Source organism: Brachypodium distachyon, chromosome 1 (genome assembly GCF_000005505.3).
Source record: "Brachypodium distachyon strain Bd21 chromosome 1, Brachypodium_distachyon_v3.0, whole genome shotgun sequence".
Lineage (NCBI taxonomy): Eukaryota > Viridiplantae > Streptophyta > Magnoliopsida > Poales > Poaceae > Brachypodium > Brachypodium distachyon.
In genome coordinates this window covers 51815604-51843497 of record NC_016131.3, presented here as the reverse complement: position 1 = coordinate 51843497, position 27894 = coordinate 51815604, and the positions used below count along the sequence as shown (strand labels likewise).

Here is a 27894-nt window from a genome sequence, read left to right as displayed (position 1 = left end):
GTCCCATATAACTTGTCTCAGATTTGCTACGAGTCGAAGGGAGTATAAAAAAACTGCAAGACATTTTGTGAAGGAATTCAAGCCGTGAAGAAAGAGCTTGCCGCAATTTTAACCAGAGGGAAAGACATCCCGCTTCTCTGGATTTTACATCTAGACGAGACGACGAGACAGCGCAAAAGCAAATCCGGAATCCAGTCCATAGTTTCAGCGGAAAAGAGCACACAAAAGGAGACAGACAAACAGGAATTGAAGCAAACAAATTCCCCTCGTTTCCACCAACAATCAGCCAAATGGGCAGTTAGTTTCAGCGAATCGAACTACAAATCCCCAAAGAAAAAAGAATCACTAGCCAAAACGATGAAGAAACTCCTAGTAGTCCGTAGTCCGTACTAGCAGTTCTTCTCGGGCTTCGTGAGCTTGCACTTGACGGCCTGGAAGACGACGGCCGGCGTGCCGGGCGGCGCGAGCTGCAGCTTGAGCGGGCACTTGGCCTCGAACTTGCACTTGGTGTATCTCGCCGTGTACTTGACCTCCCCGGACACCACGACCTCCACCTCGAACACCCCCGTCGCGTTCTGCTTCCTGAACTCGGCGACCCCGGCGTTGCCCAGCGCCACGTAGGCGTTGTCGGCGCCGGAGGCCAGGTGGTAGACCCGGGTCTTCCCCGGCGGGTGCTTCTCCCCTTCCGCGGCCAGCCTCGCCCGCTCGAACCGCTGCCCGTCGAAGTTGTATTCGGCGTCGAGCGGCTTCGTGTTCTTGGCGGCCATGGCCCAGTTCTTGTTGCGGATGTTGAGCGTGAGGGAGATGTTGTAGGCGAACGCCGTGGCCTGGGAGGTGTTGTCCAGCAGCGTGAGCCGCGTGAGGGAGGCCTCCGGGACGCTGACCTCGGCGTGGCGGACGAAGCCGTAGGCGGCCAGGAGCACGGCGAAGAGCACGACGCCCGCGACCACGGCGAAGCACACCGCGCAGCAGAGGATGGTCTCCCGCGTCTCGGAGGAGAGGCACGGGCAGAAACAGTCGCAGCAGCTGTCGTAGCAGCCGCAGTCGCTGCAGCACATGGCTGGATTCGTCGGGTTTCTTGGGCTGGATCTGAGACTGAGATGAGGAAGAAGAGGCTAGGTGGTGTTGCGTTTGCCTGCTTGGGGTCACTCACTCTCACTGGCATGGAGGTGAGACTAGCAGTGTTGGTTCGTTTTTTTCCTACCGAGCAATCGATTTGGAGCGGGGCTGATTTCGTCGTTGCATAGGCTTTTGGGCTGCTGTGATTGGTTTGCATTATTGCAGCCAGTGTTTTTTTTTCCTTTGTATAAGATAATGAACCAGTCTGGGTGTGTTCCTTTCTTCACGTGGAAGATGGGACCCGATCCCTGACAGAAACAGACAACATGGCGTACAAGCTGGGTGAGGAGGAAGACCAATGTTTGGTCAAGTCGTCGGGCGTACTACATGAGGCGTAGGATGCTCTTCAGATTCGAGTGATGGTGCTACTTTGTAGTAAACGGAACGGATAGCCGAACTGGATGCTACAGTACCTCAGCACGTAAGAACGATGTGCGCTCCTGCTTACGCGGTGCAAACGAAAATGTAGCAGCGGTAAAGTATTCCGAGATTACGATCTACAGATGATTGGAGGAGTGAATTTCGGGTTTTACTCTCTACTTTAAAATTCTTGAAAGCAGCTACCGTAACTTAGTGAAATGTTTCCAATTTTACCCTATTTAGTGACTGAAAATGTAATATAGAGGTAAAGTACTAAGATAAATGGGGAAGTATCATGTGAAAATGGCCGTTCTGTGAAAATGTGCAAACTTTGTTTGCCAGCCACCCGCAGACGGCCAAGATTAAACGTGGAACCGTCCACCCAGTTAAGACGACCGAAGAGTTCTACCGGATCTTGCAAGAATACGCTCAGGACGAAGATGAAGACATCGCCAAGAAGGACACGCCACGCGGCACGCCTGAAGGGACTCCTGCATCGGATCAGCCCCACACATCCGCACCATCTTCCAAGAGGAAGAGGAGGCGAGGGAAGAGGGCGCCCGACGATTAAGCTCGAAAGATCTTCGCCGTCGAAGGGCAAAACTCGTCCCAAAAGACTTGGCAGCCCAAGAAGCCTCCTCGCCCCGCCGAGGGAGGTGCCGGGAGATGCCTCATCCACAACTCGGCAAGCCACAACACCGAAGAGTGCAATACCCTCATCGCAGCTCATGAAGAGTTCCAAGCACGAATGCAGGCCCGACGCAAAGACGAGAAGGTGCCCGAGGCCCCGCGCCCCGCCAACGTCATCCTTGCCGACCCTGCGCCCAAGGAAGAGAACCTCCCGTTTCAAGAACCTGCTCACCATGTCGGGGTGATACTCAGGGGCTCCACCACAGGCCGGGGGTCAAAGAGGCAACGCAAGGAGTATGCGCGCGAAGTCAACGTCGTTGGAACCTTTACCCCAACACCACCACCCAAGTGGGCAAGTGTACCCATTTCCTTCACCGAGGAAGACGCTAAGGGGATACGCTTCCCACACGACGACGCCCTCTTCGTGACGGCCATCGTCTCAAATTGCGAGCTGAAGAAAATACTTGTGGATGGCGGAAGCTCCGCCGACATCTTGTACCTGAGTACGCTAAAGAAGATGATGGAGCCACAGGGAGGATACAAGAACGGTTCCTTGCAACCGTCGCTTTACCCCCTAACCGGCTTCGTCCCGGGCAAGTCCATCCAGCCGCTCGGCCAAATTGAGCTCCTCACGACCTTCGGAGATGCCACTAATCATCGGACCGAGCTCGTGCGCTTCGACGTGGTGGACATGGAGGCCTCCTTTAACGCCATCCTTGGCAGGACAACCCTGAACCGCCTCTACGCTGCCGTCCACCACAACTTCCTATGCATGAAGATCCCGGGCCCAAAAGGCGTGATCACGGTCCGTGGTGAGCAATCCTCCGATAGGAAGACGCTATATCGCCACGAGACTAAGTGCGCCGAGAAGGGAGAAGCGTCCAAAAGCGTCCACATGCTCTCAGGCACAGGGGAGTCCAAGACCGATCACCCGGAACGCTACATACCTAAGCCCCTTCCCGAGGGAGAGCTTAAGGAGATACACGTCTCCGACAACGACGCCACGCGCATCGTGAAGTCGGAGCCGACCTCTCGATCAAACTCGAGAAGAAGCTCATCGACCTACTCTGAGAGAACTCCAACCTTTTCGCTTGGTCTCCCTCCGACATGGGAGGAGTCTCACGCGACGTCATGGGGCATCGGCTCGCCGTAAGGCCCGACAAGGCGCCCGTGAAGAAGAAACTCTGAAAACTCTCCACGGAGCGAAGCGAGGTCATCAAGCAAGAAATTGCGAAGCTCTCCGAGGCCGGACTCATCCGAGAAGTTTGGCACCCCGAGTGGTTGGCCAATCCGGTCTTGGTGAAGAAAGCCAACGGCAAGTGGCGGATGTGTGTTGACTTCACCGACCTGAACAAGGCATGCCCCAAGGATGACTACCCTCTCCCGCGGATCGACCATCTAGTCGACTCCACAGCGGGATGCGAAAGGTTAAGCTTCTTGGACGCCTATTCAGGGTATCACCAAGTTCACATGGCCAAGGAAGACGAGGAGAAGACCAGCTTCATCACTCCCGTTGGCACCTTCTGCTATCGCAGAATGCCTTTTGGTTTGAGGAACACCGGTGCGACTTTCCAACGCCTCGTCAGCCTTATCCTCAAAGGGCAATTAGGGAGAAACGCCGAAGTCTATGTTGATGACGCCGTCATCAAGAGTCAAGCGGCGAGTACCCATCCCGAAGACCTGCAAGAAACCTTCAACAACCTCCGCAAATACGGCGTGAAGCTCAATCCCGAGAAGTGCGCGTTCGGAGTTCGAGGAAGGAAAACTCTTGGGTTTTCTCGTCTCCCAACGGGGGATCGAGGCCAACTCGGAAAAAATCCGGGCCATCCTAGAGATGGAGCCTCCTCGCTCCGTCAAAGATGTGCAGCGCCTAGCAGGGAGGATGGCGGCATTAGGACGATTCATCGCCCGATCAGCCGAGAAGGGTCTTCCTTTTTTCAAAGTCTTGAAGCGCCTCAACAACTTTGGGTGGACTGTCGAAGCTCAAAGGGCCTTCGAGGAACTCAAAACCTATTTGTCGACTCCTCCACTCCTCGCGAGCCCGAAGCAGGGAGAACCTTTGCTCCTGTACCTCGCCACGACTCCGGTCGCGGTGAGTGCAGCCCTCGTGAAGGAAGAAGATGGGTCGCAACGCCCGGTGTATTACGTGAGCGAAGCTTTGGGAGGAGCAAAGGGTCGATACACCCAGATCGAAAAGATCGCGTACGCCCTTCTCATGGCCTCTCGAAAGCTCCGTCATTACTTCATGGGCCACACCATCATGGTGCCGACGACGTTCCCCCTCAAAGAAGTCTTCGGCAACAAGGAAGCCACCGGGAGAATCACCAAATGGGCAACGGAACTAGCTCCCTTCTTGCTGGAGCTTACCGCGAGAACGGCTATAAAATCCCAGGTCCTCGCTGACTTCGTGACCGAGTGGCATGCGCCGCAAGCCCCGCCCGAAGAGACGTCGCCCAAGGCCGGGCCCCTCGAACCACATTGGATAATGACGTTCGACGGCTCCAAGCGCCTCAACGGTGCTGGGGATGGAGTCGTACTCATCAGCCCTGAAGGGAAGATCCTGGAGTACGCCGCCCACCTCGACTTCAACGCAACCAACAACATGGCGGAGTACGAAGCACTCCTTCTCGGACCCCGGTTGGCTAAGGCCATGGGTGTTCGACGCCTTCTCATCCAAGGTGACTCTCAGCTGGTGATAAACCAAATGGACAAGTCATATCAATGCCTTGATGAAAGGATGAAGATGTATATTGAAGAAGTTCGCAAGATGGAACGGTACTTCCTGGGCATGGAGGCACGGCGCATCCCACAAGGAGAAAATCACATTGCCGACAGATTGGCCCGAACGGCCGGTTCCAAGAAACCTCTACCACCCGGCGCATTCTTCGATGTGATCCACGCCCCATCCATAGGAGAAGAAGCTGATGACTCTGACAAAACTTCAAAGACCAGCATGGTCATCGACAATCTACCCTCTTGGATGACGCCAATTATCCGTGCCTTAAAAGGAGAGGTGGACGAGGAGGCGGAAGGCCCAAGCGCCAAAACTTTGCTTGCAAAAGCAAAGATGTACGTCCTCCTCGACGGCATCCTTTACAAAAAGGGTGCGGCCGCGCTACTCAAATGCATAACCCCCGACAAGGGGGCTGAGCTCATCCAGGAGATCCACTTCGGAGTATGCGGCCATCATCTTGCGCCAAGAGCCACCGCGGCGAAGGCTTTACGACAGGGATTCTATTGGCCCACCATGGTGCAAGACGCAATCGCAATATTGCAAAGATGCGAAGGTTGCCAAAAAATGGCTAAGTCAATCCATGCGCCGGTGACAACCCTAAAGAATATCCCAATAACTTGGCCATTTGCACGCTGGGGAATGGACCTTCTCGAGCCTTTCCCCGCATGCACCGGGGGCTGCAAATACCTCGTGGTGACGATTTATTACTTCTCCAAATGGATAGAAGCTGCGCCACTTGGCAAGATCACGTCACAGGCCATCCAGAATTTTTTCTGGGAAAACATCATATGTCGATATGGTGTCCCACGAGAGCTAACCGTGAACAACAGCAAGCAGTTCAGCTGTGCGGAATTATTTATATTCTACGAATGCCTCGAGATCAAGCTGCACTTTACATCCGTGGCCTACCCCAAGAGCAACGGCGCATGCGAGAGAGCCAATGGACTAATCCTCCAAGGGCTCTGCCGAAGAGTAGAACACACGGCCGGCAAGGCAAGAGGAGCATGGGGGGACGAACTCGCCAGCGTGGTTTGGGGCATACGCACCTCCGTAAGCCGTTCCTCGGGCCGAACACCATTCTCTTTGGTGTATGGCACCGAAGCAGTTCTTCCCGCCGAGGTAGAGTTCCGCTCACCTCGGGTCGAAAGACTCCAAGAAGCTACTCCACTCGCCTTCATCGAAAATGAAGAGCATCACAAGACGGCCGTCGATCTTGTGGAAGAAGCTCGTGACAAACCCCTCATGAGGCACGCCATCTACGAGCAGAGCGCCGCACGCTTCTACAACACGAGGGTGCGGGAACGAGCTTTCTCCCAAGGAGACCTCGTGTTGAAAAAGAACGTCGACCCAAAACTCCAGCACAAACTTGACCCTAAATGGGAAGGACCATACCGCATAACTGCGGTATTGGGCAATGGTGCATACCACCTCGAGAACATGGAGGGGAAAAACCTCGTCCATGCCTGAAACGGCGACAAACTCCGGCGTTTCTACGCATAAGGAGGAACCTCAAGGACGACCCTCGCCACTCTCGAAAGAAGACTATCAGCGCCCAACTGGCCACTTCCATACGAAACTTCGGGGGATCGTAAGCGCCAACCGAAGCCAAGTCGTATCCCAACGGCGACAACAATTGATTATGCGAAAGTGTGATCATAGCGAACGATCGCGAGCTGTATAAACTAAGGATATATAGTACTGCGCCAAGAAGGAAATAGAGTACTCCAAAGAACACATGTTGAGCCAAGTTAACATTTCCGATAATGTTGGCTACATGGTGAAAACATAAGAAAATACATGCCGAGCTAAGTTGACATTTCCGATAATGTTGACTACATAGCAAAGCATAAAGCACATCAAAAAAGCTGCCTTACAACCTCTATGTCTAAGCCTAGAACATGCAAGTCCTGAGGCTATGTCATAAGTGGATATGCAACATCGCATAAGTAAGTAGCTGGGGTACCTTGTCGCCTCAAAAGGCAACAAGACACAAGCCCCACCGTCGCTCTCCTGAAGAGCAGGCTCAAGGCAGCACACGAAGCGTCGAGCCAGAGCGTGAAGAGGAGCTCCCTGGTCCGCCAGAAACTTCTTCACCCGGTGAGTCATCTCACCCTCAAGACCGCTCGTCCCGGCACCGCCGTCCAGGATAGCCGCGACTACCGACGAAACAAGTCGAGCACCCATACTCAGAAGGCACCTCTTCACGGCGGGCTCAAGAAGCTCCACCTGTGAAGTGAGCACCCTACTCGCCTCATCCGTCGTACGACACGGGGGAAGATCCGGCTGAGGGGAGCCCTTCAAACAAAGTATCATCTCTCGAATCTCCGAAGCTTGGGCGTGCAGGAGCGAAACCACCTCCAGACGGCTGTCCGAGGGGGCGCGGGCACGAGGGCAAACACTGGTCCAAATCCGGCGTCCTCTGACTCCGCCTTGAGGGAGCCGACCTCCCCTCAAGCGTGCTCCACGTTGAGTCTGGCCACCACCAAGTCCTCCTCGGCACGACGGGTCTTCGCGATTGCATCCTTCTGGCCCTCCTCGGCAAGGTGAGCCCTCGCCTCCATGGCCGCAAGCTCCACCGACACCCGAGAAAGCTCAGTCTCGACGGCCTCCCGCCGCGCCCTCTCTGAAGCCAACTCAGTCAGGGCAAGGGTAGCCTTCGAGGTCTCGGCATCCAAGGCCGCCGAAAGCACCCCAACCTAAGCCTTGAGTGCGGGAAGAGTGCCCACGGCCTCGACCAAGCCTCTCACCTAGCAAAGGAAGAGAAATCATGAGCGATGACCGGTAAAATGGGCCTAGCAAGAAGGGAGACGAGGAAAGCGGACTCACAAGCTGCAACGCCTCGAGCGGGTCTCTCACTCCTCCCTCGGTCCTCGGAAGCACCTCTCCCTCCTCCGGAATTGGGGGCTCGGCATCGGGAGCATCAGGCGCCGCAGGCCCCGTACCTGAAACAAGACAAGAGAACCCCGTGAGAACATTCCCGAAAGGGAATTAAAATGCTCAACACGCGCGCACTCACCGGTGGCAGGAAGCTCCTCCTCGACAGGCCCACGAGCCGAAGAGAACACCGGAACACCCGCGCCGCTGGCTTCCGAGGAGGTATCCACCACAAGCTGAAGCCCGGTCCTCTGGGACAAAACCTCATGCTCGTGTGGCGACGGAGGCAGGATCTTCTCAATGTCGATCTTCCTGGCTAGGTGCATGTCCATGGACACTCTCAAGGGAGACCTCGACTCAGCCATGTCGGCTAGGTCAGGAGAAGGGAACTCGGAGGACGAGGGATCTTGGGCATTGGGGCCACCGGCACACCCAACCCAAGCACGACCTGAGGCTTCACCTTCCCACAAGTATCTCTAAGGTGACAACCAACGGCGATCATCGACGGAGTTGCAAGACGAGAGTACCGCTCGCCGGCCTTGATGAGCTTCCCGAACTCGGGATCCAGGCGCATCGGTACCGAGTCGTTGAAGCACGCCGCCACGACGTTGTGGCATCCCCCCTTGCTGATGGTATCGACGTAGGCCTGATACTCCACCGAGTTGTACGGCCCGACCATCTGGGAAGCCCACTCGGTCGCCTTCTCTCGAGAGAAAGCCGCTAAAAAACAAGCACAAGCATTAGCCAGGGCTAGTGTCAAGCAAACAAGAATACTTGAAGCAACGACTCAAGTATCACGAAACTCGCTTAGCCGCGCAGCATGGGTGACGAAAGGCCAAAGGGATCCCCAGCTCTGCCTGTGGTTGCGCCCTCATCATGCAGCGGCCCGCCATCACCATCTTCTCAAGAAGGTCGTGGAAGCTACGCTCTGAACGAGCCGACTTGATCCCGGCAAGCTCCCACTCCTCGACCAAGGACGTGCCCATGAGACGGACGACATCCCGAAGCCCCCCAGGCCTAGAATGTCGAGGGAGCCTACCGGAGTGACGCAAGCTCGTCTCCGAAACGTCGAGGAAAAACCACAGCGAGTCCCACGCGTCGAACAGGCGCACCGCGCTCTTCACCGGCATCAGGGAGAACTCGTCGTGGAAGCCAGGACGGAGCCTCACAGCGACCGACCCAAAAGCACTCCAAGTGCTCTCGTCGGGGGTGTGACGCTCCTCCACGTGGACGGTGAACAGCAACAAGAACAACCTCATGGTCGGAGGCTCCCTCAAAGCGGTCTCGCAAAGCCACCTGAACATGTTCAGGCGCAGGATCGCTGAAGGAAGCAACTGTGCCAACTCGATACCATAGGTATCCAGGAACTCCAGAAAGAACAGGTGCACAGGCAAGCACAGTCCGCCATGGAACCAGCTGGTGAACACGATGATGTGCCCCCGACGCCTCTGCGGCTCCAGTCGAAGCTCACCCTCGTCAGGAAGTGAGGCAAGGCTTGCGGAAGCAGCCCGCCTCCACAAGGTCCGACAAGTCCTTCTCGGTCGTCACCGATGCCGGAAGAATGTCGGGAACCCGTCCCGGCAGGGCCGGAAACGGCTCAGGCCGAGGTTCTCTCTTCGGGCGGATGACCTTCTTCGACCTCCGCGGCTTGCCTCCCGACGTCCGCGCCTCGCCCCCGCTCCCGTGGGAAGCCTCCCTCTCGACGCTCCCGCCGGCGCCGTCACGACGCTCCACGTCGGATCCTGCCATCTCGCCTACAAAAAGACGCCAAAGGATTAGTACAAGTTGCAAAAATTCCTAAGGAAGCAACTAGGGAAAATCCACGTCACAAGGCCATGCACAACCACCACCGAAAAAAAAATGAGAGCCTAGCTCCCACGAAGCCCATGGCCCGCTGAACCTTGGGGGTCCTCGGTCTACAAGGGAATGGGCCTTAGGCCGCATGCGTGTCCGCCGGCCCAGGACGCGCAAAGAAGGGAGGGGCCCTAGCCCCCTGGAAACCATCAACAGCCCGCGGCCCAGCTACCGATCCTACCCAGTAAAAGAAAAGAAGGGGAGGGGAGGAAGCCAGGAAGCGGCACACAGGGTGCTCGACCAAATGACCGACGTCCCGAGCTCGCCCCGCCTGCGCTCCGCGGACGTCGACACCCTGGTTGTGCCTGACGTATCCCGAACTCCATCACCCCGCGCCTCGCGCACCCTCACCGAGCACGCCAGACGCCCTGTGCAATGCGTGTGATGTGCCCTTGCCGCGGCCAGCATGCCACGGACGTGCCCCGGTTGCAACCCGCAATCGTCGCGCCCGCGCCCGTGCGCGTCTCGTCTTTGCCCTCACCGCTCCTAGAACGCGCCCCCGCACGGCACCCGTGGCGCCCTGGCCACACGCTCGCACCGCTCGGGTCGCACGTGCCAGGTATTCGACGGAATGACCGAGGCCATCGGCTCCCTACTACGCACCCCGCGACGCGCAAAACCCTGTGCTAACGGTGTCCTCGACGAGGAGGAGGGACTCTTGGCCGCGGCTTACCTCGACAGGGACACGGGAACGCTCGAGCACCACCACGACGCGGCTCGAACTGCAAGCAGCATCGGCAGCGCTCAAAGCCCGGCACCCGACGGAAGCTCGACCCCCACGAAGCCTTGACAATCTTCAACACCCGCGGCGGGCCGGGCAACCTCCTGGATGGGCCACACGCTGCCAAGGGGCCCCTAGTCGCCACCGGTCCCGTCCCTTCCTTCGGGTACCGCCGAGCTCGTCTTCAGCACCGGAAGGGGAGGAAACGGGAGTGGGCGTGGCCTCCCAAGCCTCCTGCAGCCCCATTTTATAGGCCGAATGGCCCTCCTCGGCATCTGGGCCTAGCCACCCACGGGTTGACACGTCACCGGCCATGGGCAGGCTTTATCCAGCTCCAAGACAAAAACCAAAGAAGGAAAAGCAAAAAGGAAGCAAAGGCAGGCGCAGGGGGCGGTCGTTTGCTCTCCCGGGACCGGTCCGCACCATCCTGGCCGGGCCCTGGGGCGCCGGCGTCAGCCATGCCCCACCGACGAAAGAGGCAACACCTTTTCCGCCCGTATGCAGGAAGAAGATGAGCCGCATCCGTCGGATCTAGGGCTTTGGCACATCCATGGCTGTCTGATCAGAGCCACTTACCCCTGAACCGTTACGCAGGCCGATCGGGTCGGGTGGGCCTCGGCCCAGTTAGCAGCCATAAAAAAAGAGAGGAGCTTCCCGGGCCTGGTCGGACACAGCCTGCGCGCTCGAGAAGGCCCACAAAGCTGGGTACGGCCCAAATGCCCGCCCGCACGCCCATGGAGAGGATTTTTTCGCAGAAAAGACCCTCAAGACTTGGAAAATCATGGGCGGCCCCTTGGCGGCCCGGAAGTTTCGCGCCGGGGTCCTCGGAAAGCTAGAAGTTGGAAAAAAAAAACCCGGCAGCTTAATCCTCCTGCAAAAGAAGCCCCCCGATCTCCAAACTTCGCCAGAAAGGCCTCCGTGGCCGTGGTTTTTTACGAAGAAGACCTCGAAAATATATGTTCCATCGGAAATAGACTTCATGACCGGCTAAGCCTCGCAAAGGAACCCACCTAGGCTTGGTTTCTCGTCGAGAAACTAACCTAGCCGGTGGTTCTCCATGCCGAAGATTCTGAGGCCCTAATTTTCCGCACAAAAATCCCTAGGACCCCTTGGGATGCGCCAAGATTCACAAAACCACAAGTTTTGTGCAACAAGCCCACCTAGGCCGGTTTTCTCGTGAAACCTACCTAGCTGGTGGCTCGCCCGAAGGAGAGTTGCGCTCCAGGTATCGGAAGAAGAATCTCAGCACGCCGCCAACATCGAAGTTGACCCGGAAGCATTCTCAATGCCTCCGGCTCAAGGGGGCTACTGTTGTAATATAATAAAATCCTTACATGGACTGGGCTGTAATCCTACATGGTGACGACCAAGTCAACAAATCTCAAAGACCGGTCAAATTGCCAACAAGGCATAGCCATGCTAACTAAGCACCGGTCAAATGAGTCAAAGGGTCAAGCCTCCCATGCCATGGTCAAAGGAGCTAGAGTAGGGGCCAAGAAAGCTCTAGGGGTGGATTTACCACTTTACCCTCACTTTTCTTCTCCCCCAAGGGTAGCCATAGTCTTTTGTCATGGACCCCTAGGCTATAAATACCCCTCCCCATAGGGGCATGTATCATTCACTCTCCATTGGAATAAGATCAAAGGGGACAGGGCTAGAGAAACCTAAGGAGCCTGCTCTCGAGTGCTCGGGTCGAGCCTAGTCTCGACTCGACCTCGGGGACGCGACTTGGGAAGCCTAGTTTCGAGGTTCCGGGCCGTCTAGTACGACCCCGACTCGAAGTAGAGGGATCGGGTTAGAGTCTCGAGGGTATCCCAACCTCGTACTTGGGAAAACAAGTTCGGCCCAAGTCTGAGGCGGGTTCTAGAGATCTCTCGCCATAGGTGATTTGGGAAGACGAGTTCGGCCCAAACACTTGGCTAACGACCCCCTCGAAGCTTCTCCTAACATAGGACTAAGTCGTACCCACAGGGTCGACCAAACCTATTGAAAAAATATCGACGTGTCAACTTGTCCTAACTGGTACTTTTTTTTGGAGCATGATCTGGCTTTATTGAGTTGAGAGACAAATTACAAAAGATTGATACACGAACGAACACAAATAACAAAGATACTCAACAAAACTAAAAGTTTAATTGTAGTCCTTCGAATTAAACTTCTTTTGATCTATCTTTCACATCTTGATTCTTCTCCACATATTCGTTGATAAAATTGCAGAATACCATGCTTGCACAAGCTGAAATAACCTCAGAGGTCTTGTAAAAACCGCATAAGACGCCCACCTCAAACGGTGAGAACCTAAGAGCATCTCCAGCCGTCCCCCCTAAAGGTCCCCTAAATGGGTTTGGGGGGCGCCGAGGCCTAAAATCCGACCCAGCCGTCCTCCCCAATTTGTTTTTTCATTCGGCGCGGCCCAAAAAGTTAGCCGGCGCCCCCAGGCCGAACCCAACCCACAGGGGGGCGAGCGGGGGCGCCGGCTGGGACGAAAAACCACGCGGGCCAGCACTGTCAGCGGCACAACCCCAAAAACAAACCCTGTTTGCCCTGAATCGCCGACTTCCGCCCCCGAATCGACGACTTCCACCCCGAATCGCCGCCAGAACCACCCCTCTCACCGGCGGCTTCCACCCCCGAACCTGCCGCCGCATAGATCTTCCTTTGCCGCCGCAGTTCCAGTTCTGTCGTCCACCGCCGGCCAGTTCCAGCACCACGTCGGTGCCCACCCATCGGCCACCTCCTCGCTTCTTGCGGTCAAGGTGTTCGGTGATTTGCCAAGGCCATGGATTCGGACGACCAAGAGATGCTCGCCGCGCTTTTTGACGAGGAAGTCGCCCCTGCCTTCAGCGGCGAACAGGAGCATCAACTCATCGTCTCGTCGCTTCTTGCCCTCATCGCAAGATGCAGAGCCACCGGGAAGGGGAGGATCGAGGAAGTGCCGCCGCAAGAGCAAGGTCAGGCAAAGGATGGAAGGCTACTGTATGCTGTTTGCCGACTACTTCACCGACGATCCATTGCACAACGATGTGATATTTTGGCGCCGATTCAGAATGTCTCGGAAGCTTTTTTTGAAGATTGCCAAGTACCTCCAGGAGTACGACAATTACTTCAAATTGAAAAGGGACACCGTCGGCACACTCAGTTTCACATCAATTCAGAAATGCACGGTATCCCTCCGTTTGCTTGCGTATGGAATTCCTGCCGATACACAGGACGACTACCTCCGCATGGCTGAGTCCACGGCCATCGATTGCATGTACAGGTTCTGTAGGGCAATTGTGGCGGTGTTTGGAGAGCAGTACTTGAGGACACCCACTGCAGAAGACACAGCTCGGATCATGGCACAAAATGCAGAAAGAGGATTCCCAGGTATGCTTGGCAGCATCGACTGTATGCATTGGTCATGAAAGAACTGTCCATTTGCACACCAGGGAGTGTATAAAAGCCACAAAGGATCATGCATTGTGGTGCTTGAGACGGTGGCTGATCAGAATCTGTGGATTTGGCATGCCTTCTTCGGTATGGCAGGATCGCACAATGACATCAATGTGCTGCAATGATCGAATGTGTTTGCCAAGCTTGTTGAAGGCACTGCTCCTGCGGTGAACTATGAGATCAATGGCCATGTGTACAACAAGGGATACTACCTGGCAGATGGCATCTATCCAAGATGGTCGACTTTTGTGAAGACGATCTCAAACGCACCCGCAGGAGGAGCAAAATCTTGGCTTGCGATGCAACATGAAGCATGCAGGAAGGATGTCGAGCGGGAATTTGGTGTGTTGCAGGCTCGATTTTCCATCGTACACTACCCTTCTGTCACTTGGTCAAAAGATCAGATGTGGGAGGTCATGACTGCCTGTCATTGAGAGCGAGCGAGAATGTCCGGTGTTTGACACTGAACCGTATGAACGGATGGGTCCTCTAGCCAATGTCAATCACCAGGTGCCGGCAGCCTTTGTGCTTTCCTCGCCTGGCGGCAAGAAATTTGAGACGCCTGTACTCATCAGGAGCTTCAAGATGATCTGGTCGAGCATTTCTGGAGGCTCCGAGGAAACGTCTAGTTTTTCTTATTTATTTGCTTGAATTTGATTAAATTTGTTTGAAATGTGATTCAAAACTTATCGAATAATGTGCTTGTTTCAATTTGCAATATTTGTAAAATTTGGTTTGGGAAGGCGTTTGGGGTACCGGTTGGGAATCGGCTGGACCTTAAAAACAAATTCTAGCCGGCGCCCCCCCCCCCCCCCCCCATGCGGCCGAAAAAAGTGGCAGGCCGGACGCAAAATGGGGGGCGCGGGCGGCTGGAGATCCTCTAAGATCATTGAACGCACCATGGCTAGGGTAATATCCCTTGCAAGACAACTGTAAAACTGCATCTCTGTCGATGAATCAACAACGAAAAAGACGTGTTGTGAGAAATACTGACTCCATAGCATAGGTTGCAATGCTTACACCGAGAAAAACACAAAAACCAAACAAAAGAAGGTAGGAGTAGGAAAATTTGATGCCAGACGTTGATGTGTGGTTCCTCTCGTCTCTTAGAGCCAGATCGGCCGTGAAAGAGGAAGGAAACCGCTAGAGATCGAAACTTCTTCGAAGACGTCGGCGGCTAGTTCCCGCTTTCGTACTAACTTGTGCTTCTTTGCCGGCACTTTTGTACCCAAAGTAAGTAGTTTTAGTACATATTTGATTCAGTGTACTCAGTCGTATTTACGTAAAACATGTACTTTTATTTCAAGAGTTTATTCAGGCAAGTGTTATTTCGCCACTTCTATCTATTTTAACATGTGCAATATATTTATGTTTCTCATATCTTATGCTGTTGAGACATGATTTGTACACTAACTTTGTTACGAGAGGAAGCGGAAGGGTGGAGAGCAAGGTATAGGAGGTTTTCATTTGTTGAGCTGACGCTCTTTGGTTGTGTTTGGTTAAACGTAGGGATTTTGAAGGAATTTTTGGTGTAATTGATGTTTTATTTATTTTTGTTTATGTTTAAGGATGCCGCACTGGCATCCTCTCGGCTTGTTAGCCGCCTGAGGCCTGACTATCCCCACCGCCCGCCAATGAATTGAAGTGCTGAGGTGAGGAGATGCAGTACTTGCATCGAAATGCTGTGACATTTTCTCCAAGCGTACTACATCTCGGTTCTTTTCCTGAAGTCCGATGCTCAATGGAAGTTCAGTAACATCTAGAAAAGATCTGAAATATTGTGTGGAGGACCCGTACTATACACAAGGCCAGATTTGTTTTCCTTACAGGGTGGTACACAAGGCCCAAACCTCTCGGTGCCATGCACGTGATATACCCCTATCTTCTTTACCAACCATCTGTCCATTCTCCTTTTCCTAATCCCACTGCCACCACTGTGATGCTCTGCGACCCCACTGCTCCATAGCATTCATTTCTTTTTTTTTCCTCGTCATCCAAACCGGTGAGCTCCTCCCCACCCGCACGTGCAGGGCAAGCGCAGCAGTGAGAGAAAAATGGGAGAGCTTGACTTTGCCTATTTTTATACTAACACATTTTGTTGTTTGTGCAATTTTTTTAATAGTCCAAACAAACTCAGAATTTTATAGAATTTTGAGGATAGTTTTAAGATGGGAAAATCCATCTTCAATAAAAAAATTCAAATATTTCGGAGCAAGTTTGAAAATCCACAATTGGGAATTTGATACACCATATATCCAACGACATATACCATTTGTACATCATATACCAATGACATATCAATTCATATATCATACATCATATACCAACGACATATATCATATACCATTTCTTTATCATATAGTAAAAAACATATATACCAATGACATAATCAATGACATATACCATATGCGAATGGCATATACCATATATACCAATGACATATATCAATGACATATACCATTCATCTATTACAATATATTAAATTGGAATCGGCGGTGATGGGTGGGCGCCGTTGGTCGGTGTTGGTCGGTCAATTTCGTTAAAATTACAATCAATATGCCACTGCCCTTTATTTTCTTTTCCTCCCGCCTTATTCACGATTTCAGTAGCAGAAATTCTACGGTTTAGATTTACCGAATGTTATCATACGGTCCAAATTTGTCACAACATAATACAAACAGTCCAAAAATAAATCAATCTCCTTAGCATGAAATTCAAAATTCTTCGTATCCATCTCAGTATGGAAATCAATCCGAACCCAAACAAAAAATCTCGGTATCAATCTCAGTATGAAAATCAATCCAATCGAAAAATCAATGTCCAGACTTCGCCTCCACCGGCTCGTGCTTGATACACTTTCCGTTGTTCCGTAGCATTGCACGGGTTCTTTTGCTAGTATATCATATATCAGTAAATAAACCATTCATATGCCATATATCAATAAAAATATACACGATCAAACATTATTTGAACTTTCAAAATTTCATGGAGAAAATAAAAGAAATAACACAGAAGTAGAGAAAAGATAAAAAAAACGTCATGTAGTCACATCGTGCATCACAACACGTGCAAAACGTTGGAGAGAGAAGTAGAAAAGAGAGAAAAAGGTGTCAGTACTCATGTCATTGACGGGCTGCCTTTTGTCAGACCTTTGCTTTATTAGACTACTAAGTACGGAGTACATCACTAGTTTATTCTCTAATAGCAACTGGCACGATTCTCAATGACCAAACTTGTGGCTATGGTGATGGAGGTAGATCAGGGACCATTTCCGCTTGCGTACACAAGGCCAGATAAGCCGTTGGTCGCGAGCCCATGGGGCAACACGCCCTATGGCCCAACAAATCAAGTCGAAAGACACGCCCGCTTTCCTGCAAGTCAGTGACTGACGGTGCAAACGGAATCCCGCGAAAGTTTCGTTTCTAATTCAATTCTCAGATCACTAAATTAAATTCTGAACAAAATTTCAAATAAAAGATTTGAAAAATAAACTATGAACGCGACTTTCGCGGGATTCCGTTTGCATCCCTATCAGCGACTCCTCCTGTCCTCTTCCAGATCTCTCAGGTCATGACTCTTCATCTAGAATTCCAGATCATGCAACATCATCGATGCATCCATCCAAATTCGAGTATTCTATGCCAAATTTTTAGAAAGAGGGTCACATGGACCGGGCTTCTATTACGAGACAAAAGAAAAAAACTTGTTTGGAGTTGATTCCAGCGGAACATAAACAGCAGACAACGACAGTGTAGTCAGAGGTCACCGATCCAGAACAAGTTGCATGCAGATCAAGATGGAACCTTAACGACTATTTATAGGATCAAGCGGCCGATGACAAGGAAAAAGCCAACCACCATGTGGATGAAGCTGGAATCTAAACGACAGTTAAAGTGTAAAACATGGGCAAGGACAAAGTTTCAAAGACAGAGACAAAAGAGTAGTGGTGCATGGATCAAGAGCAAGACGGAATCTAAGATGCAAGAGGCGCATGCATCCTCGTCTTAAGCGATCGTTCGGGGCGCATGTACCATTGTGTAAAACTAGCTAGCTACAAATAGGTGCGTGTGTGTGCCTAGATAACAGCAGAAAGTACATCGAAGTAGACACTGTAGTGTAGAAAGAAAGACGCTTCGGGTGGCAATGGCGTGGAGCAGCTCTAGTAGTGAATCTGGAGAGCAGACTCCCAGATCCCCCTTGCCGAGCAGATTCGGCTCGAGAGTTTGCACGTTCGCCGAGTTCCTTGCTGCACGCCAGCAAGGCCGGCAGGATGAGCTGCTGCCCCCCGTGGTGCCGACGCCCGCCCCGTGCGGGCATTGCGGGCAGCGCGAGGACCTTGCTAGGCGCATTTGGTCGCCTGCGCCCGACACCGACGACGACGGCATTCCATACGGCAGCAGCAGCACGCCGCTGGATCACCGGGGGGCGGCGTCGGAGGCGTCGCTTGTTGACCGTGTCGCCTTCGAGGGGAACTCCTGCTTCACCTGCGTCAGGAGAATCTACCAAAAGACTCCATGGGTAGAAGAAAACGACCGCCAGGACACGCCACTGCACTACGCTGCCAGGTGCAGAAACCACACGATGGCTTTCCATTTCGTTTGTATGCTAGGCGATGCGTTCGGCCTTGCGTGGGCGACAATGGTGGTCAGGACGCTTAACACTTGTGGCGAGACGGCCTTGCACGAGGCAATCAGGCTGGGAAGCTGGCGCACGGCCCGGCTGTTCATGTGGGTGGATCCAGAGCTGGCCCAGCATCCTGAATCAGGCCAGGGCACCTCACCGATGTACCTGGCTGTATCGTTGGGACACAAGCACATCGCCGAGATGCTGCACAGTGAGAACCGTGGCAAGCAGCTGTCTTACTCCGGGCCAGATGGACAAAACGCCTTGCATGCTGCGGTTCTCAATCCATCCGGTTAGACACATTTCTCCTCTCTTTTTTATTTTGCGAATAACATTTCTCCTGACTTATCATAATTATATGCAACCTCTGTTACGCTATTCTTGTCGTGGGTATATTTTTTCCATACCCGCGACAAGAATAGCGGAACAGAGGCAGTATCTGTATTCAGTTTTCACGTATTTGATTTGGACACATACATATGGTACACAAGGAGGATAATAATTGATCGGAATTTATAATGAGCGAAGGTTCGCTCTTTAGTCTCTTGAAGAGAACAATATGCTGGCAATCCAATTGAGAAGATTGTCCCTGAGATCGTGCCATGTGTCTTGTGGGGTGACAATTTTAGTTTTGTGGCGTGATAACTTTAGTTATCTCAGGTAACAACTTTAATTCCGTGTGGGTATCAACTTTAGTTATGTGCGGGTGACAACTTTACCCCGTCGCGCTAGAAGGCTATTGAGCGAACGTATAATTCCGTGTGGGTGACAACTTTAGTTATGTGGGAATGACAACTTTAGTTTTATGCGGATGGCAAGCTTATCATCACGTCGGAAGACCAAGGAGTGAACGTTTGCTCCTATTTCATCCCATAATTGATTTATTTTTATAATATTCCGTCCGTCCAACAAATGATGTCTCAATTTTGACCAAATTTGAATGCATCTATACACTATGTCATGTCTAGATACATTCAAATTTTGACAAACTTGAGACATCTTTTGTTGGACGCAGGATGTACTCTATCGACCGGATATGTAATGCAAGTGGAGTAGAATGTATTAATGACTAGTACTAGTTCGTGACACATCGATGCTCACACATTGCGGTCCTCTTGATTCCTAAGATTACATTAGCATACAAATATGATAAGTATAGGATTGAAGTGGCATGTCATCGCTAATCCTAAGAATTCATATCTGATGTTTGATTCATCCTAGGAAATTTATATCTACAAAGAGGTTTGAGTGAATGGAAATTTTTCTTCAATATGCTCGAAAACAAGTACAAAGGATTCCTTCCCGAGGATTGCAATCGTACAAATCAAGGAACCATTATAGGAAACTTTCGTAAGGAATTAAAATCCTCTATAATTCAGAGAGGCCATACTACAGTACTTCAGCAATATCATATTCGTATTAAATATGTTCCTGAATTAATTTCAAATGTATTAAAATGTTCCTGAATTTACACATTTTTTAGGGAAATGAATTTATACATATGATTTCTCAAATTTGTTTTGTTAATTTTAAGAGTTGACCTCTACTTTGACGTCATCTGTTTCACATTTTCCAAATTTCAGAAAAATATTGAAATATCCCTGCATTTTAATTCTATAGTGCACACTCACATCTTCTCTCTGCATCCCCAACCAAAAAAAAGCCTAAGCCAATGATCCTTTCTGTCATCATATTTGTTCTCTCTTTTTTCCCACTTCGGCTTCTCCTCCCTAAAACCAAGTCCATTCCGCCCAGGTTGCCCTTGCCCTCTAGTCATCCAAAAATAAAAATAAAAGAATTAGGCTATTTTCAAATGAATCATGACTTTTTTTCCGGGGGAATGAATCGAGATGTGTGAGTTCATAGGGATGAGTGTATGCGCGCGTGTGAGCGTCTACGTTTGTACCGTGTTTCCAAAAAAAATAAAAGATGTTATAACCTTGCCGAATAACTGGGAATTTGTGAAGAGTTTGCAAATTTGTTTTTTGAGGGAAAATGATCTACTGCAAATATAATTAATAAATTAGAAGATATGTACAAAAGTGATAACCAAAATTATCATACCGGCCTATCAAAAAGAGTTTGCAATTGGTGCAATATTAAAGCAATAGGCAATATATTTACAGATAGAGTAAATTGCAGAAAAACCCATATGTAGCGGCTCTTGTAACAAAAAACCATGAACCCAGTTAATTTTAACCGATACCGACAACATAGAGACTAATGAATAACAGAAAACCCGAAAATGATGGGTTAGGGCTAGTTAACCTTCATGGCCCACATGTCATACACAGGAGCCAATTCTTGGGCTCAAAGCTCGTTCCTGGCGGCTCGAGCCGGCTAATTCCCGGCAACTCGTTCCTCTCTCCCTCCGTTCTCTCGCTCTCGATTCTTCTTCCCCGGCTCCGGTTGTGACTTGCGAGTGCCCCCCCCCCCCCCCCCCTCCGCCGCCGCCGTCATCCACACGGTCTCGGTCCTGGTTCATCTTCCCATTAAGGCGCTCGGCCTCTGCAACGCGCTCGAAGTGACGGCTCCGACCTACCTCGTCGTCGCTGTGCTCCACCCCACCCCCAAACGCCTAGGGGCAGAGCTCAACGACGAAGACGCGACCGCGCCCGCGAAGCCACCCTATGCTCGCCCCCGCCGCCTTTGGCTCTTTCCCACCGCTAGTGCTGGCCATGGCCGGACTTCCCACCGCTGCTAGCCATGGCCGGACTTCCCACCGCTGCTTGCCATGGCAGGACCGCCAGAGCTGCTGGGCCTCCTCCCTCTCCGCTCCCTCCCCCGATTTCTCTCGCCCACGGCCGCGCCCCACAGGCCCGTTTTGGTGCTAAGCCACCGCCGCCTCGTTCCCGACGAGAAGGGCCACGCGTCACGGACTCGCCGGATCAGAGTTCGTTCCACGCGCAGCCAGAGCTAGAGAGAGACAGAGAGGGCCAGAGGAGAGTCCGATCCGTGTGCTCGGCCATGGGGAAGATGCCCCGTTCTTGGAGATGAAGACGGGCACAGCGGCGGGCGTTCATCGCGTCTGAGTTCGTCGGCAGTGGATCCGCCGGCGTGCACGGCCTAGTCGATGCTCCATTGCCTGATTGTGCGGGTCTTTTTGGCTGGGAAGGGGATGGCCTAAGCCGGCTCGGCTTGTATCTCGGCTCAAGCCGTTTCCCTTCCACTTGATTTAGAAATTAGGCTCCTCTGTATGACATGTGGGCCACGAGCGATTAACTTGGGCAAATCGGACACTTTCAGATTTTTTGTTACCTATTAGCGTACAATTAGTGGGTATCAGTTAAAAGCCTTTGGGATCGTTGTTTTTTGTTACAAGAGCCGCTAGATATGTGTCTTTGTGCAATTTACTCATACAGATATCCTATCAAAATTTACTTAGGCTCAGTTGGCATTGCTGAACTGTGCTGCGCTGAACTTATTTTGTAATCTGCTAGGGTAAAATGCGCACAAAAGTAAGAAGAAGTTGATTAGCCAAACACAAAAATATGAAAAACGTGTGAGAAAAACGGGAATCCACCGCAACTCCAAAGACAACCTTTTACAACCCCACATATCCACACCGGTCTACCTCGTCTCTCTCTCTCTCTCTCTCTCTCTCACGCGCGCGAATCACCCCCTCTCTTTCCAAAGAGACCACAAGTAGGCCCTTGCTTCTTCGTGCTCAAGTTCGCATATGAACCCTCAAAGGTTTAGCCATTTAGGCAATACACCATGTCTTTTTTTTTGTCTGCAAGTTTATTTAGTTACCGGCCTTTCCTGTTATGTTTTTTATGGTCTCTATATATATCACTACCGGAAAACATCTCTTTGCCGGAGGCCTCGGCCTTTGCCGACGGCATTTTTTCGGGCCCTTCTTTACCGGTGGCAAAATTAAAAAGCCTCCGGCAAAGAATACAAAAAGCCTACGGTAAAGAAGTTGACCACGTGGACTTCCTGCTGCGGCTAACGGCGCCGTGAACATGAGGCCTCTTTGCCGAAGGCCAGACAAAAAAAAGCATCCGGCAAAGAGTGTCTATCTCGTCCTTTTTGTCTCCATTTCTCTCTTGTTTCAAATGATGATGTATACCACTACTTTTTGAGTTGAAATTTTTACTGTAATTTCATTTGACATTGACGACGAGTAATGTGAATTAAAATCAAAACTTTTTATGTAAAAATAATTATTTATCATTTTATAGAGCCGTTTAATAGGGAAAAGTGAAACAATACCAAAACTTTGTCAAAAATTCACAAAATTTGGCATGGTACCAAGTTATAGGTATATAACACTGGGATAAAAGTTACAAGTCAATACACAAAATGAATATGGTACATACTTCACAAAATGAACGATCTCACGAGTGAACATCCAAGTTTGAATCCCGAACAAAGCTTTGCATTAATTTAACCCATTTTTGAGTTGAGAATTTTAGTTTCATTTCATTTTTCATTAATGATTACTACTATGAATTAAAATCACCACATTTTATATAAAAAAATATTTATCATTTTCTATACCTGTTTAATAGGAAAAAATGAAATAATACTAAAACTTTTTCAAAAAAGAACCATTTTTGGCATGGTGTCATTTTGTGGGTATATTAACTTGGCATAAAAATTACAGGTCCATACACAAAATTAAAATGGTACATGCTTCACAAAATTGCAACATCTTTGTATAAGTTCCCAAACTTAGCACCCAAACGTCCAATTTGAATCCCGAACCAAGTTTTGCAATAATATTTTCCCTTTTTAAGTTGATTCTTTTACTATGGTTTCATTTACTGCTAATTAGAAGTAATGTGAATTAAAACCACCAACTTTTATGTAAAAGTAGTTATTTATCATTTTTAGAGCCGTTTTATAGAAAAAAATCAATCATACTAAAAAGTTGTCAAAAATTAGCAATTTTTTTCATGGAGCCAAATATTATGGGTATATAAGGTTGGGATAAAAATTTCAAATCAATACACAAAATCAAAATGGTACATTCTTCACAAATTGCACGATCTCGAAAATGAACCTCCAAATTTGAGTCCCGAACCAAGTTTCACAACAATCTGTCCCTTTTTTGTGTTGAATTTTTTTACTGTGGTTTCATCTAGATTTAATCATGAGTAATGTGAATTAGAATCAACACCTTATATGTAAAAATAATTATTTATCATTTTCTAGAGCCGTTTAAGAGGAAAAAAATGAAATAATACTAAAACTTTGTCAAAAAAGTACAATTTTTGGCATGGTGTTATTTTATGGGTATATAAACTTGGGGTAAAAATTTGAAGTCCAATAATAAAAATAAAATAAGAAAAACCTTTGCTAAGTAAACACACGAAATAAAACGAAAAATATGCCTTTGCCGGAGGCTAGGCCGCCGGCAAAGACTAAATAATCTTTGCCGGAGGCTAGCCGGAGGCAAAGCAAGTATGGTCACGTCACGGATCCGAGTGGCGATGCCACGGATCGATGACTTGGCAAGATCCGAGCCGCACATCATTTTCATCTCTCCTTTCTTGTTTCTCTGGACGTATCCTCTCTCTCCTCTCTATCTTCTCCTCGTCCTGCAATCTCTGTCTTCTCTCCCTCTTCTCCCCATCCTCCACCGACGACCTGGCCTGCACACCAGCCCTCACGCCGGCGAACTGGCCTGCACCCCGGCCCCTCACGCCGGCGACCTCGGTTCTTCCTCCAGGTGCAGGCTCTCTCCCTCTCTCCTTTTTCTTCTCTCGCCCCCTCTCCTCTCTCCGTTCTTCCTCCATGTGCAGGCACGTGCAGCGGGGAGGCAGCAGGTGCAGCAGCGGCAGCGCATCTGGCGCAGGACGCGGGCGAGGTGCGAGAGGAGGGGGGCAGAGGATTGGGGCATCTGGCGAGAGGAGGATTGGGGCAGAGGATTGGAGCGCCGCGGGCGGTGGCAGGCGGCGCACGGGGCAGCAGCGGCGAGCGGTGGGCCGAGCTTTTCTCTCTCTCTCTCTCTCTCTCCCCCTGTGAGCTTTGGGCTATGGGCGGCGTGCGCTGCGGGCAGCGGCGAGCAGCACAGCGATGAACAAGGCCGGCAGCGGCGGGGAATTTGGGACCCTGGTGATGTTTTTTTATTATTTTCGATTTTTTTTTCCGGAGGCTGGCCTCCGGCAAAGCCCCTCTACCACGTGGCCTTCTGTCTACCTCCGTGAGGACTGTTTGTTACTTTTCTTTGCCTGAGGCTCTTTTTTTGCCTTCGGCAAAGCCTTTGCCGAAGGTGACGAGAAAAAGCCTCCGGCAAAGAGGCCTTTGCAGGCTAGACTCCATGCCGATGCCCTTTGCCGGCTGCCCCGAGGAAAAACCGCCGGCAAAGCCTTTGCCAGGGGCATTAGTACCTTTGCCGGAGGTTCCAGGCCGCCGGCAAAGTCTGTTTTTCGTGTAGTGTATGTTCAAAACAAATATGGCTAAAAGCTACGGAAAGCACAAGTTAATATTTTGAGGCAAAAGTTAATAGACACTAAAAATCCCGACCTCCGCAACAAAGGATGACAAGATTTCAGGATGCATGAATCACATCAGAGATCGTTATAGAATGAAGCAGCTAAAGGCTAAAACAGACAAGAAAAAATTTATCGGGACGTCGACCAGATTGGTGTTTTTTTTACTACATGTAGTTGTTTTCTCCACAATTTATGTTTGGTTTTAAACAAAAAGGCCTAATTGCAGGTATGATAGAAATGCTACTCAACTGGAACGAGCATCTTATCAAAGAGAAGGACAAAAATGACAGTACCCCACTTCACCTTGTGGTTTCGGCGCAGTATGAACCATATGTTCGTAGATATGGCTTTCGTGTCCCCGATGTCTTGTTTCCGATGAAAAAACTCGCAACATGGCGCGTACTCAATGCTAACACATCTGCAGCGTACCAGCAGGATATTAATGGTTTATATCCTGTACACATCGCTGCCTTGATGAATAGGCGGGTCGCCATTGCTATTCTGCACAGAAAATGCAGAGGTTGCGTCGGACTTCGTGATAAGCAGGGAAGATCCTTTCTTCATATTGCTGTCCAGTACAAGAGCTATAATGTAGTAGGATATGCTTGTGGAGAATCAGAGTTTGCATCGATGATGAATTTCCGGAACAACGATGGCAACACCGCACTACATCTAGCTGTGGAGGTCGGGGACATTTGGATTTTCTGTCGTCTCCTCAGAAAATCAGAAGTATTATTGAATTTAAGGAATAAGAAAGGTGAAACTCCACTGGATCTAGCATGGAGCAAGAGGCAAGAGACAAGCTTTTCCTATGGACGGGTATTAATCTAGCTTCCCGTGTCTCTCATATTTCCCTGCTACTGAATCTAGCTTCCGCTTTCTATCTCTCTCATGTTTCCTTGCGGGCTTCTTGTCCTATAGAGAAACAGGATGGTACTAATGTGTATCAATTTATCCTTGTTTCATTTATCCTCTAAATAATGTTTTGGCAGAATCCGGAGAATGTGATACACAGCACACTCAAACTTGCCGGAGCTGTGCATGGTAGCTTTTGGAGAGACTATCTTGAACAAATTCACATCGGAGAGCGGAAGCCAACAAAAGAAGATGAAGAGAAAGAGGAAAAGAAAGATAAGAAAGATTCAGCTAAACTGACAGATGCGACCCGAACACTTGGCATTGGTTTGGTGCTCATCGCATCGGTGACATTCAGTGCCACATTCGCCGTCGCTGGAGCATTCAAAACCTCCGACAATAATGACGGTGGCACACCAACAACTCATAAGTGGTATTTCAAAGCATTCATTTTCGCTAACACATTGGCTTTCATCTGCTCCGCGGCAGCTACTATTAGCCTCATGTACTCCGGCATGCCCATGGTTAAATTGCAAATCCGCCGTAGGCACTTTCAGACATCTCTGAACTTGGCTACTAGCTCACTCAGTTGCTGGGCTGTTGCCTTCACAATCGGCGTATACATGGTGCTGGCCCCAGGTGGTCGTGTAACTGCCATTGCTATATCCGTCATCATTCCTATTGTGACGCTCTACCTATATATGCAAGAACTATTTCTAAAGATGTCTGCTGTTAGACAATCACTGATTGCCAGGAGAAGGTGATTAATTATCTTTGCATGTCTGCCGTTTTTATTGGATATCTAATTAATTGAGTTTTACCCTCTTGTACTCATCTTCAATTGTTTAACATATAGGATACCATCCTACGGTCAAAGAATGAGGGTGTGGATAATAAGCACGTTCTACGCAGGCAGAGGCAGGTAATGCAACGGAATAGCTACGTCAGGTCCTCCCAAGCATTTCTTTCCCAAAATGAAGAGAGGAAGTTTCACTATATCTCGATGTCTTCAGGTTGTCAGGCACCCTATGCTGCTGAGTTTTACTGTTTTTGTTGCCGGGCATGAACTGTTGCTGTCATGACCCGGATGTGTTTGTGTCGTTTAGACCTTTTCGTTTTATCTTCCTATATAAACCTCTAAGTACACACTGCTGGTTTCATTAATGAAACTGGGATCAGCCTGGCTCCTTTTACTCTAAAAAACTATATCTCAATGTAAAACGTGTACTTATTATAAAATAACTAGTTGTAATGTAAGAGAATATATAGAATGGAGAGAGTGAGAGATGAAATTGGAAATTCTTATTGCCTTTCCAATACAAACAGCTCTCATATATATAGCCATAGATGTGAGATGGAGTTACAAGCATTGATGCTAGGAGAGTTACACCATTAAACTAGAAGGTTATAATTTTGATGGTATAGGGGTTATGGACATCCACATTAATATTTCATAACACTCCCTCTTGGATGTCCATTAACAGGTGAATTGCAAGCCTCGTTAAAAACCTTGCCAAGGAAAAACCCAGTGGGAAAAAACCATGGTCAAGAAAAAAAGAGTACACACATATTCACTCCTCCTGATGGCAACATCACTTGATGTCTTTCAGCCATCGCAATCCGATACCATGTACCAATTTCTTGAATACTAAAGTAGGGAGTGCCTTTGTGAACAAGTCTGCTAGATTCTCACTTGAACGAATTTGCTGCACTGTTATAATACCATCCTTCTGGAGATCGTGAGTGAAGAAAAACTTTGGCGAGATATGCTTCACTCTGTCTCCTTTGATATATCCGTCTTTTAGTTGGGTTATACAAGCCATATTATCCTCGTGTATGTAGGCGCCTCCTTTCCCAAAAGTAAGTTACACTCTTTGCGAATATGATGTGACATACTCCTCAACCACACACATTCTCGGCTAGCTTCATGGTTTGCTTCATTGAACGCCATGAGATTGATGTGCCTCCACACATAAAGACATATCCAGTTTGTGATCGACCATTATGTGGATCAGATAGATATCCTGCATCTGCAAAACCAACTATTTCTTCTTTGATTGTGTTAGAAAAATATAAATCCATGTCCTTTGTACCTTAAAGATAACGTAGTATATGCTTCACACTGTTCCAATGTCGCCTTGTAGGACAAGAGCTATATCTTGCTAACAAATTAACGGAGAATGCAATATCAAGTCGTGTATGAGTAGAAAGATACATTAATGCTCCAATGGCACTTAAGTAAGGAACCT

The 27894-nt window shown here is 49.9% G+C and overlaps 4 protein-coding genes across 5 annotated transcripts; 3 read left to right on the top strand and 1 right to left on the bottom strand.

Annotated features, from left to right (window-relative positions):
- Positions 1-175: 175 nt before the first annotated feature.
- On the bottom strand, positions 176-1283 carry LOC100839548. Its single transcript, XM_003557284.4, has one exon. It carries the CDS (start codon positions 1056-1058, stop codon positions 390-392), a length of 669 nt encoding a protein of 222 aa, XP_003557332.1. The 5' UTR covers positions 1059-1283; the 3' UTR covers positions 176-389.
- A 1343-nt stretch (positions 1284-2626) lies between these two features.
- Positions 2627-3262, top strand: LOC112270598. The gene has a single exon (XM_024458371.1). It carries the CDS (start codon positions 2627-2629, stop codon positions 3260-3262), a length of 636 nt encoding a protein of 211 aa, XP_024314139.1.
- Positions 3263-13071: 9809 nt separating this feature from the next.
- Positions 13072-14158, top strand: LOC100829059. The gene is made up of 3 exons (XM_024458368.1): positions 13072-13268; positions 13339-13658; positions 13878-14158. Exons 1-3 carry the CDS (start codon positions 13072-13074, stop codon positions 14156-14158), a joined length of 798 nt encoding a protein of 265 aa, XP_024314136.1.
- A 3670-nt stretch (positions 14159-17828) lies between these two features.
- On the top strand, positions 17829-26882 carry LOC106865684 (protein ACCELERATED CELL DEATH 6). Of its 2 annotated transcripts, XM_024457547.1 has the most exons (3): positions 25023-25609; positions 25783-26405; positions 26502-26882. In XM_024457547.1, the coding sequence occupies exons 1-3, from the start codon at positions 25028-25030 to the stop codon at positions 26569-26571; spliced, it is 1275 nt and encodes a 424-aa protein (XP_024313315.1). In that variant the 5' UTR covers positions 25023-25027; the 3' UTR covers positions 26572-26882. The 2 variants fall into 2 exon arrangements, with proteins under 2 accessions (XP_024313316.1, XP_024313315.1); XM_024457548.1 differs by lacking the exons at positions 25023-25609; positions 25783-26405 and adding an exon at positions 17829-18639.
- The last annotated feature ends 1012 nt before the right edge of the window (positions 26883-27894 follow it).